Below are 12,915 nucleotides of genomic sequence, written 5' to 3'. Positions count from 1 at the left end.
GACTACTTTTAATACCAACAGAGATTACAACACCATCCACAAGAATCTTGCGTCAGTAACAGAGGGGAAGCATGCATTTATTTACAACCATATACACACAAAAAGGAGCTGATGAATGAAGGCCTCAAATGAAATGCATAACCGGTCTGTCTATCCTTGGCCTTGAATAACTCACATTTTACACACATTTTACAGATTATAGTCAAATAACCCAGGAGGGAACTTGTTCTGATTTTAGTCCTGCAAGTACCAGTCATTCCACCGTCACAAATCTGTGAAAATAAGTCTTTATAGCCTGGAAGATCTGGAGCTTCTAAAGGCAATGAAGCATGAAGGATCCTCCTGCTATGGTGCTCGGTTTTTTATACGTTCATTCTGCGTCCGTCTGTCTAGTGCCTTACACCTTGGCTCTTCTCTCTCTCACTGTCTTCTGTGTCTCTGCCAAAACCAAGGCCCTTTCCGTCACCATCGCTTGTGTGGGACTTCACGTCACAGCTGGAGATAACAACATATTGATCTGAGTGACTGAAATGGTATGATATAGTTTAGGAAGGAGCAAAACAAAAATACATACATGTGCTTGAGTACTGAACATCAGGCAAAATGAACATCATATTTGTGCAAGTGATATAATTTCACACATTTATTTATTCATGATTCCACATTGCTTTACCTTTGAATGTGAGTTGTTATGTTGTCCTTGATGAGGTTGTTGAGTTTGTAGTAATCCAGGAAGGTTCGGGCCACATTCCTGCCCAGTTTCATGTCTGAGGACATGGAGTTAAAGCTAAAGTTTCTTTGGATGAGACTCAGGAAACACTGCTAAGAACATTTAGATTAGTGGTTCCCAAACTGGATGGTGGCCACTTTGGGCAGACACAGAGCCAGCATTATCACCAGACTCTATAGTGTCTCTACACTAACAGATCATTTTAGCATCTTTCAGCATTCAGCTGATGAACCCTTTGAATACTACCTGTCCACCAAACAGCAGAAAGAAGTTTGGAATTCCATGAGCTGGTTAACACATTTAGCAGCTAAACAGCCAGATATTTCCATCAAGATTTGGTAGATACCAAAAACAGAACTACAAGAGAGGAAAGTAGTTGGACTTACATTAGATCAGATGACCAGAAACATGACTCTAATTTTATGTTAATCTGTGTCTTAGATAAGGCTAAGTGGGACGGTGAAAAATTAAAGAAGATGTAACACAGAAATAATTTTGATTATCTGCGATGTATATTTGCATAACACATTCAAACCACAGAATATCTACGTAGATACATTTAATATAAAAGTAGCCTGGAAAAAAACTGCAAACCCTCTATCAAGACCAACTCTCAGTGAGACAAAGCAAATAACTTGATACTATCGAAAGAAATTAGAAGTGTAAATCCTCGAGGTACAACACACATCACATTCTGAATTAAGTGAGGCTGAGTCAAATACATTTCACTCACATCAGCCAAATGCATGATGTTGATATGAATCACACAAAAGCAATTACTTATACACCTAGGCCTTAGTTAAATTCACAGGTGAGCGCACATATCATCATCCTGCCTGATTGTCCCTCACCACATTAGGGACAATATCAATAACTTCACTGCTTTTATAAAACAGCTGAGCGTCTGCGAGTGCTGTTGCTAAGCCTGTGATCATTAGGCTAACGGAGCAAGTAATGATGCCAATCAGGTTCAGATAATGAAAAAGTAGAGAATGCCAATGTTTCCAATATCCGATAGTAAGAATATAGTAAATGTAGATAAAAAAGAACAATGTTGCTAACAGGAGCAAATTTCATCTAATCACTGAGGCAAGCGGACTGAAAAACACCATCAATATCAGCTGTAAATCTAACTATTCACCCTCAAAGACATGTATCTGTCATCCTTCATCTATACAGGACTTCCATACTGTTCATAACCAACTCAACACAAAAACAAACATATAAACAAAAACATAAAAGTTTTTTCCTATCTCAAGCACTGATGTTTAGCCACCTCCATTCTTCACCAGGCTGGAACATGATGGAGGAACACAGAGACATAATCTGTCACTTTCCCCTGTCATTACCTTGTTGATACTCAGATACAGCCTGTCATCCGCTGGACTACCTATTTGTCACAACTGCATGATTGAAACAACTGGCATACAGAAGAAAGATCTTTTTTAAAAGACTGATATTCTGTCATTTTTATTTTTATTTTCCAATTTCTTGCAATGATAAAAAAATGACCTACACTACATAAATTCTGATTTCTACAAAGGTGAAAATCTAATGGCCAAAAGCTGTTACCTTGTTGATCATCCATCCTTTGTTTGAGCGAGCTGTCTGGGCATACATTTTAGGCTTCGTTGTTTGTCATGCCTCAAGCAACACACACAAACAAAAACACAAGGGTACACCTGTTAAGTTAGACCAGTAAATATGCAAGCCAGCCGCTCTGTGGTGAGTTTGTCACCTTGGCTTTTGAGGGTGTGTTCTTACGCATATTCAGGAATCAGCACAGGACTTCATTCTTCACTCGGCAGGCTGATGGCAACACTCACCACATGACTCCACAGTCTATGTTTACACCCCATCTGGCTGTTTGTCTGTGAGTCCTGCATCAGGCCAGACTTGCTGTGAGTGTGTGTGTGTGTGTGAGGAGATGGGCCTCACAGTCTGTCTCATTACAACTAGCTGATGATACTGATTAGGCTGAGATAAAACTATGGATGAACAAACTAAGGTTATGTCCTTTTGAATCTTGCTTTTATGCTAATTTTAATGTATAATAACTCTAAATAAGACTAAGAGTCTGCAACAGCACAGCTGTGCTAAAATTCTAACATCAGCCTGTGATCTCACAGAGACGATGCTAACATGCTGATGTTTAGTAATTATATCATTAATTATGTTTACCATCTTAGTTCAGCTTGTGACCAGCTTTGGTAGATGCGTACATCTTTAGTTTTGTGTGTATGTAGCCAAAATATTGGACAAATTTAAATTTCGTCCTGAAACTTAATTGACTACCAGAATTGTCACACTGCATCCTGAGGTGGACATGACTGTGTGTACCAGTTATCACAGCAACTGATCTAGTGTGACACAGTATAAGAGAAAACCTTGATCTGTCTGTGGCACTAGAGGAAATAAAGGGGATCATAAATGTCATTAATATAACATTGTCATTAATTCCTCTGCAAACCATGACTGTCTGTACACGGCTAAAAATCAGAGGATTTGATTTATTAATCTATTACTGTTGTTAAGATTGATAACACTCACAAGGACAGAAACACACATTCTGTATCCTGCATACATGCACAAACACAAGCCCCTTGTATCCTTGACATCTTCCTACTGACATTAGGAAAGTTTTTGGTGTTTTCCTCCATTCTCTTTCATCAGCCGAGCTCGGTGCCACTCCTGAACTCTTTGGCCAGGCACGCTCAGCGACCAAAATATCTCCCGGACCCCACCGTGCGCAGATGGCCTCTCAGCTTGGCTTGTCACGACTCACCGTCTATTACAGGAGGTTTTGTGATGGACGGTCAGCTTCTGAAGGAGAACTTTATCCGAATGGTCGGAGACACAGAGGATGCCCTGACTACTGTCTGGCGTGTTGCCGGGGAAAACCATAGGGTCTGGAATGAGGCTGCTTCTGCAGCAGGAAGTGAAGTGTGCAAGAGCCAGGAAACAGTCAGTGGGCTGTGGCTTGGATGGCAGAAGTGGGTGGTAGTGGAAATATTCAGAAAAACTTCAGCTGCTTTAGTCTACATCCAGGCAGCTTCTTCTGAATTAACACATAGACTAATACTGATAATATTACCAATAATGTATCATCAGCTGAACTGATCTCAAAAAGTATTATCATAATTATAATCCTTATCCACCATCAGAGAGGTATACGTTTCAGGGGATGCGACCTGTCAGCATCTTGTCTGCCAGTCGCTGATGTGTCAGAGGTGTGATCTTTAAAATCTCGGTACATTAACAGTCTTGTCTAATCAATAACAGACCATTGTCATGGCTCAAGGGCACGCCAGCTTAAAGCGGTGATGAGATACAGGCCACACGAGACAAAGGACATGGGGACGTCATTACTTGTTTACTGCAGCTGTTTACTGTCAGCACGGCATTTAGCCGTTTTCACCGTCATATCCCTCGTGCCTGGTCCTGGCAGACAGACAGACAAGGTGACGATCAGACAACAAGGCCCCCAGTGGTAAAATGGACTAGACATGCGGAGAATGCTGTCCAGATCGGATGGGAGTTAACAAGGAGACAAGCAAGGGGACATTCAAGCCATCAATACGACCCACTGACAGGTCCTGTCACTACACTGACACACTGAGAACTAATTATCAATGCTAATTAAGAGGCTAGTCAACAACAGCAATACAGAAAGGGACATTTTTGTCCCCAGTAGCGATTCTTCAGACTTAAAGACCTCACGTCCTGCTACCCAACGGGACAAACAAGGCCTGATTTAAATCCCTGACAGGAATGACTGTCACTGCCAAGGAGACAAGCGCTGCCACTTGAGTAGTAAACTGAAATAAGAGTCACAAAGTCTTCTGTTTTCTTACAGTGTGCACAAACAGCAACGGGACTCTTCTATGCTGCTCTGAAAACAGGATATGCCTGAATATTTTTATATTCGAATTGTTATTATTTGAATAATTTGCTGTTGTTGTTGTTGTTGAAATGTTACAGTCCAATGACAGGAGGGATGAAATCCAAATGGGCACAATCATGGCCGCTAAAGATTCAGTTTTACACCTTTCAAAACACTTCAGCTGCTTTCATGTCCTACTTATCAATTAATAGTTCAGCTGTTTTGAGTGGTTACACATCAGCTGTTTCAATTGTTTTAAACTCTTGCTCTTCAATTCTCTTCCAACTTTTACACGTCAACTGACAGTTCCACTGCTTTCGTCTCTCATAATTTACCAGGAGAGTTCATCTACTTTTGGTGCTTACACTTCAGCTGAGACTTCCAGCAGATGATGTCAATTCATGCTTGAACTTAAAATGAAATTGCTGAAAAACTTTCTCCAGCCCATCAGTTTTAACTGCCACTTCAACTTCATTCACCATTGTAAGTGTCAGTGATTCAACTGCAAATTTTCCACTGTGAGCACAATTTTGCTCTTTCTAGCTAGCATGATATTCTACACTTCAGTCTTGAGTCTCCACGGACATCAGCTTTCAACAACCACAACAGAGCTGGTGGTGTGTATATGTGTTTCTTTGTGAGTGCTCATGTGAGGACACCTGTTTATCTGAGCATAGCAACAATATTTGTGCAATCGACTGTGTGGATAAATGTGTGTGTCGGTGTGTGCGCTTGCTTGCAGTGTGAGCACCTATCCATTTGTGCATGGCTGTGCGGTTTGATGTGTATGATGTGTGGTAGTGAAGCATATTTGCCTCCAAGCTATATCATTTGCATACTTCTCATAGCCTGTCCATTGGGTGTCAGGATCACCGATGCATACTGTGTTCCAGTGGCAGCTCTGGTATTCATGGAGTCCCACTGTTATGGTAAGGTGCACGTCTGGGTGTCGCTGCTTTGCCAGGCCGACATCACACAGTCCTACTGGATAAGCCAACACTGACACACAGGATGATGGATATGGATTATCTGAGTAATCATCTTTGATAAGAAGACCACTGTTTCAAAAATTTAAAAAAAACTTGAAAATCTGCACATCTGTAGTCTGACAGAAAAACAGCTGAAAGAAATAAACATGTTTTTTTTGGAAATTACAACCTGAATGTCTTTGAATAATTTTTCAAAGTTACAGACAACACTGTCTTCCCAAGATATGAACAAAGCACACATATCTACCAGGTAAGTAGGGTCCCAAAGCTCACATAATTACACATACTAAACACACACAATGCAAAGCGTAAAGCTGAGTTTTGAACGAGGTCCCAGATTCCCTCAACCTTGATGCATTCCTCTTTCCAGTTTAAACATCAAGAGTCTGAACCAGAAGGTCCATCCCAAAATGCAGCTGGCCTGTGAAAACAGAAAAACCTGGAGGAAAATAAAAGTCCAAAAGGTTTCATTGCCGTTCAAGGAGATGGGACAGTGTAAAAAAAGAAACATATACTGTATATGTAAGCACTGTCACACGCACACACACACACACGTGTTAAATGATTAGAGGACGAAGAGAAGACAGACACATGACAGAGGTTGTCCCTGCTGTTGCAGAGAAGAGGATTCTCAGCTTGACTAAATGATATAATGAGCTGTTATGTTCTGGTGACGAGATGAGAGGAAAGGACAGAATAGAGGACAGAGGAGAACAAGAGAGGAAAAGGAGAGGAAAGATCACAAAACAAATACAGACACGCACACACACTGCATTAAACCTTTCTCTAAGCACCATCAAACTGTGACAAAAGTCCCAGCGGTGAGAAAGGTTAAGATTTCAATTTTGGTGCCTACAAGACACAGCAGTGGTGAAGGAGAGTCAGGAGAGATGAAAAGGCAAGGACAGCATGTTTGTAAGGTGGTAAAAGTTAGGAGCCTGGGTTATTATTCATTTGTCATGTATTAGTTTAGAGTGCATCCAAACCTCTGTGTGTGCATCAGGTGAGAAAGGTGGAGGGAGGGCGCTGAGATGCTAAAGGTCTCTGTTGATGATTTGCACGCTCCATCGAGCTGACTGCTGGGGCGTATAAAGCGACATGGTCGGTTCCTTCAACCTGCCTGACCCCAATCTCCTCTCTACACCAGGTCCCTGTGCTGCCTGCCCACCCTGTGGAGCCCCTCCTTCCGTGTACACCTCCCCTTCTCACAGACAAACACATACGCACGCACTCTCGGAAAATAAAAAAAAGATCAAGCAAGTCCTCCCACACAGGCTGAATTTCTGACCTTCAGGAGAAATGTCCCCTCTGCACACACACAAACACAGGCAGAAACATGGCTCCCCATTTCTTATCTTGCTCTGAACCCAGCACCACCAGCTCGAACGAAAACACTCAGTGGAATTTGTTATGTGCTGTTTGTTCATCATAACAACCTCTTTCCTCAATGTAATGCCCTGAACATTCGGGCATCACAATTGTAAGGCGAAGAGTGGTGAGTGAGTGGTGAAACAGTGCAGCCTCATTCTCACAGGATATACAGGATTATTAACATGTAGAGTTAACTTTTAAACTTTTCATGTGATTTGGAAATAACCCCATGCATAGCCAGTCAGACTGTGCCAGCTCTGAGCACTAGAGGGCACTAGGGCTACGTCTATATCCACCCTTCCCTCCACCTGCAGAATATGTGTAGGGGAGCACATACTTTTCATGTGTAGGGTCCTTATCGCTCTCTCTAAATCTCTCTTTCTCCCTCTTCTCACTCACTCTATCAGTAAGATCAGACCGCCATTGGCTGGCTCTCAGGAGCTCTTCAGCCCTGAGAAGGTCAGCTGAAGGAAAACTTCCTCCCATCTGGCTCCATTAAGGCACCTGTGACCTTCTGTTCCTGTGTGGGCTCCTGTGTGTGTGTGTGCTCCTGTGTGTGTGTGTGTGTGTGTGTGTGTGTGTGTAAGGTTGCAATCGAGAAGAATCCTGTTTGTTTCATTGTTTCATTGTTTATCACAATCAAAACCTCAAACCACACACATGGTACTACATATGCCACAACACACCCCACTTTCCCTTCTCTCCTTTGTAAATGAAATCAATAGACACAGCTATCACATCCCTATTCTGTCACTGCACATCTGTCGCAACAAGAGGCAACAAAAGAGCAACATGGTTTTCTAGAAAGCAGACATGACCTGACACAAAGACACACATACACACACACACAGCCAGGAATACAAATATTAAAATAATGACTTCAGTGATTACAAGATCAATTGGCTTGATTTCAGTGGGAAATTGTTACTGCAGGAACAGCATGCGTGTGTGCGTGTGCGCATGTGCGTGTGTGTGTGTGCCTGCACGTCAAGAAAAGGGGAAATTAACAGAGACACAATACAGCTTGTCTCTACACCCTGAACCATGTCTTTTCCTTCCATCGAGATCCACACACACACACACACACACATACATTCCATATGTTGAAGGATACATGTCTCCTCAGTGTAGGGCACAGGAGCAGTGCTGCCAGCTGTCATGTAACTGTAGAAGGACACCTCCAGAGTGTAGCAGTAGGACGTGTCATCAAGGAGACCACCGAGGAACCGTCTACCGGTACCAGCCTTCACTACATCCCGGTTGAAGGACGTATTCGACTAGAGAGAATGACAAAAAAGTTGCGCTAGGCTAGTGGTTAAAGAGACGACACCCCAATGAGAGTATTTAGGTTCACGTCTTTGTGTCAGCAAACAGTTTATGGTAACCAAGAGGTTTAAAACAGGTAATAATAATTAATCAAATGACTACATGTAATATGAAAAGTGTTGCTTGACAAACTAACAGAGCTGACAAAACCGAAATATCCCCAAAGTCTGGAGTTTCCATCAACAGTACAAAGAGTTTTAGCATCTTTAAGCTCATTATTTTGGTTTTCAGTCCCACTGTTTTGTTTCACTCTCATCATTCTCATCATTCTCATCAGCATCGTATTTGGCCACAGCAGGCAGCTGTTTCCACTGAAAATACTCCGATAAACCTGCTCAGCACCAAACACCAGGCAGAGAAAATTAATGACTAGCTGGTGAACAGAGTGGAGCATTTAGTGGCTAAAGAGCCAGATGCGTCCCTCAGGAGTTGGTAGAGACCAAAAACAGAGCTAAAAGAAGAGTGAATATTGGACTTAGGCTGTTTTCACACCAAATCAGCCAATTGGTGGGAATTAGGCCAGTGCTGTGCAGCACTGTGGGAGTGTCATTACATGTCCCATTTTTGTTACATCATGTCGTGAACTTTAACCCCCACCCCAAGCTCAGAAGATGGTGGTACCCGTAAAAACCATTTTGCCAATTGTCATTAAAAACAAGGACAGAAAAAGGGTAGAAGGGAAAAAAAGAACTGCGTCCCCAGATCTTTTTTTTTTTTTGCCTTTGTGACAATAGGGCTGCAACTAACATCTATTTTCATTATTTATTAATGTGCAAATTATGTGCCAAAAAAGGCATACAAGTCTTATGTGTTTGGGATTGTTGAACTCTCACACCTTTATAATAATACATCATAGATCACATGTAGCATGTGACAAGACAACAAAGATTCATCATATGTATACAATGGTAAGTCGATTTGAGTTTGTTAAGTACATGACTTTAACTGACAGAAGTAATTGCATTATATACTGCAGGGTCATTCACATGAACCATGAATCAACCAATTGCCAAGCTAAATTAAAACAAACCTTTATTTGCATTTACATAAATAAATCCATCCTGTCAAGAAACCATTTGCATCATCAATATCTGGCTCATTATTTCATTTCCCTATATTTCCATGTTGATAAATGAAGAAAACAAAACAGCGACTGTCTATATTGGCTGACTTGTCCCATCACTGAAAATGTATTAATGCCCAGTGATTCATTTCTCAGTAACGTGCAGCAGTAAGCATCTCGAGAATCCAAGACAAATTATGAAGGGCACAGCAGCTTATTTTGAACAGATTCACTTCATACAGCGTCATTACCAAGAATGGCTGTAAATGGCAGAAAAAAAAAGAAAATCATGCAGTCTATTTTGGGTTTCAGCGTGTCAGCTATGCCACACAAATACGACACTGTCTTGGTAAGAGTGTGGAATAAGTTTCCATTTACTGTCACTCCACTCTGCTGCAGTGAGGGCTGCCTTGCTGAAATGCAGACTTGGCCGCCACCAGTGGGAGTTTGCCATGATTGTGTTGTGCTGCTGCTGCATTGGGCTTTAGGTAGTGCTGAATGGGCAGAGGGACAAAAGCACAGTGAGGGAGAGATGACCCATGGGCCAGCTGTCACACAAGCAATACAGAGGGAGAGTGAGGAAGGGAGAGAGATAAATTCTCCTGAAATAGCATTTTACTTGTCCTTCATAACACTGCATACCGTATAGACACTGACAATCAGAAACATTTCTATACACGTGAGCTTGAATGTCTGTCTGTCTGTCTGTCTGTCTGGCTTGTCCCTGCTTCGAGGTTGGCGCGGAGTGTAAATGGGCAATAAAGGTTATTCTTTATGATGTGTGTAAGTGCCTCTGCTATGAAATGTCACCGTCAGTGAGAAAACGAAGGTCAGTGGAAGTGACACAGGGTTGAGAGGAAATGGTTCTGTGGATAATGTACCTGTATGAAAAGGTGTCATTAAGTTATGCGTGCATGTCTGGGTGGAGGAGCATCATAGTCAGTGAATGGACGTTTTCTCTCTCATGTTCTTTGCTTTCATTTTCCATTAATTTCCAATACTCCAATTTTCTTCCGTAGTTCATTCCTCCTCCCTTAGTCTACACAAATACACCCAGTTTCAGCCAGCGAAGAAGGTGCCTTAGCAGAACACCTGCACCAGTCATAAAGAAGAATATCCTGACCTACTTTTAAAGTCCAGTGCTTTGTCATGACCTACACAGCTATTTCTGCTCTGCACATACATGCAGTAGGTTATAAATACGTATTCACATTAATGGGTACATGTCTGCCAATCTACAGACCTGCAACTACAAGAAAAAATTATATTTCCATATACTTGTTAAACTGGATATACAGTATATGAAAATTTGCATTCATATTTTCATTGCTGCTGTTTGACACACCAAAACACCTTGTTAATAGTGATTTTTTGCTGTATTATTTTAATTTTCTTTACATACTTCATACCTTTTACCTTACTGTTAAGGTTTGACCCCTCATCTCCTCTCTTTGGTGGTCAAGCTGAGTGCGCAGCTGCAACACATTCCTTTACTCTGCGCAAAAATAATAAATAATTCAGCACTTCCTGTGTCTTGGTGGGAAAGTTTTTACTTCCATGTGTGAGCTGGGTGCACAGTCTATTGCTAATTAATACGTACATGAGTTATGAGAATATTTTTTCCTTATCTAAAACCACCTGAGCAGGTGTTTTTATTTTTTTCTTTTTTATTTTCTTTTTGCAATCAACACCTTGCTTCAAAGTTACACACATTTACACCTGGGAGGTGCCTGATGCAACTAAGGTCTTCAACTGTTTGCCACTAAGAGTACAGCAGGTGGCAATTAAGTGCTTCGCTGAACACCACCTCACCAATAGTTGTCGAGATACTATTTCTTGTTCTGTTTCTGAGCTAACCCTGGGATTGAAATTGGTATATTCTGCTCCAAAACCCGCCTCTGTGCCGTGTTTGTGTTTGTGTTTGTGTTTGTGTTTGTGTTTGTGTGACTTACAAAGGAGAAGTCTGGTGCATTTTGGCATAGCAGTCTGGGGAAGACAGCCTGTCTCTGGACGCGGTCCTCGTCCTCGAACACATTGCCGTACATGAAGCCATTCAGCATGGTGGAGTGGGCATGAACATCAATGTAGAACTCCAAACTAACTCTCTGATGGGGAAAAAGACGGAGGGAGGCAGTGACAGAGAAACAGAGAGACACACAGACAGAAGATAACAAAACGGCAGGTTAGTGCAGAAGATAGGATATTTTTCAGACAGTGTGAGCAGCAGTCCACATCTGTTTACCGACTGGGATTAAGGGAAGGCTTTTCTTTGCTTGAAGAGACTGTGCTGGGGCAAGGCTGTCGCCCATTGGGTGACTACAAACCCTACAGACACTGTGGACTGAGAATATGTTTACTAATAGAATTACTAACTGAACTGAAAGGTGCCACTCACATACAGCTTCAATCAGACTGCCCTTCTGAAGGGCACACCTACAGCACATATAAGGATGTGAGATGAATATGGTGTAAAGACACACACACACTCTCTCTCATGTGGATGTCACAGATTCATTGCATACTCCATATGTATCTATCAAGTTAATATTGACTTCACATTGAGTGTGTAATATCTTTTCTCTCCAGTATACACTGTGCAAAATGGATTTTAGAAGATCTGTTTCTCTTACTTGACTCTGTTATCATTCAATCTACACACACACACACACACAGATTTTTACCCTATAACAGAAAAAAAGGGAATCTCCGCTGACTTGTTTTATTCTCTAACTGTAAGGCTCACTGAGACACTCCATGTAGGAGTAACACAGTCCTGGATGACTGAAGCACCCATTTCAGGTATTAAATACTCATGAAAGCTTGCAGTGTGAGAGATTTGATGCTGTTATTATACATATGCAAAGTAACAAAAATGCAACTTATGCTGACAAAGTGGGCTTGAATTCCATTAAAGTCAACAAAGCCAAGACAGTTCTGTGCTGGGAAAGGTGGCTGGCAGCTATGCATATTTTAACAATTCCATACTACACACCAAGTAGTATGTGTTGAGTATGTAGTGCCAGTGTGCATTGAGTGCACTGATAGTATACTCTGAATGGACACTGATACTCCTCAATGCAATACACACAAAAGAAATAGCAGAGCTGCCTACTGCTAGAAATAAGTTCAACAGATTGAGGATGGTAGTGAAAAAAAAGTTTTAAATCTTAAGACTTAAGACTTTACGATTCTAACAACAATTTGTAATATACTTAACAATGTCATCCATGTTATGTAATAAGGAACTTGGCTGTATTACACACGTAGCTATAGAATCTATTAATGAAATTCAACCAAAAAATGAAACCAAAAATGACCAATTTAGCTGTCTGTATTTTAAGATTAACCAAGCCACCTAACCACAGAGCTGCTACATGTTTTCATCTTGCTTATATTTGAATGGAGCAGGAGAGCGATCACATGATATTAAATTTTCTTAATTGACTTAATTTGATTTTAATCGATCTATGATCTTGCTGTAAAAAAGCTGGTGTATTCCTTCAACCCCCAACCATAAACCTCAAACCTTAACCAACCAGGATGTGAAGAGCAG

General features: G+C 41.4%; 1 protein-coding gene across 2 annotated transcripts in view; it reads right to left on the bottom strand.

The window, feature by feature from the left end:
- Nucleotides 1-55: 55 nt before the first annotated feature.
- Nucleotides 56-12,915, bottom strand: part of agbl4 (AGBL carboxypeptidase 4) — a 366,309-nt gene continuing 353,449 nt past the window's right edge. The window contains exons 13-16 of one of the 2 annotated variants that reach the window (XM_046390770.1): nucleotides 11,315-11,467; nucleotides 8,088-8,250; nucleotides 674-767; nucleotides 56-495 (exon numbers count right to left, since the gene is read on the bottom strand). In XM_046390770.1, coding sequence (XP_046246726.1) covers nucleotides 390-495; nucleotides 674-767; nucleotides 8,088-8,250; nucleotides 11,315-11,467 — 516 coding nt within the window. In that variant the 3' untranslated portion in view covers nucleotides 56-389. Of the gene's footprint in view, nucleotides 496-673; nucleotides 768-8,087; nucleotides 8,251-9,187; nucleotides 9,857-11,314; nucleotides 11,468-12,915 lie in introns of those variants that run through there. The other variant, XM_046390771.1, reaches the window with a different exon arrangement.

This window comes from Scatophagus argus, chromosome 6, assembly GCF_020382885.2.
Source record: "Scatophagus argus isolate fScaArg1 chromosome 6, fScaArg1.pri, whole genome shotgun sequence".
Classification (NCBI taxonomy): Eukaryota; Metazoa; Chordata; class Actinopteri; family Scatophagidae; genus Scatophagus; species Scatophagus argus.
The sequence above is the reverse complement of the archived record's forward strand: the minus strand, read 5'-3'. Positions and strand labels throughout refer to the sequence as shown.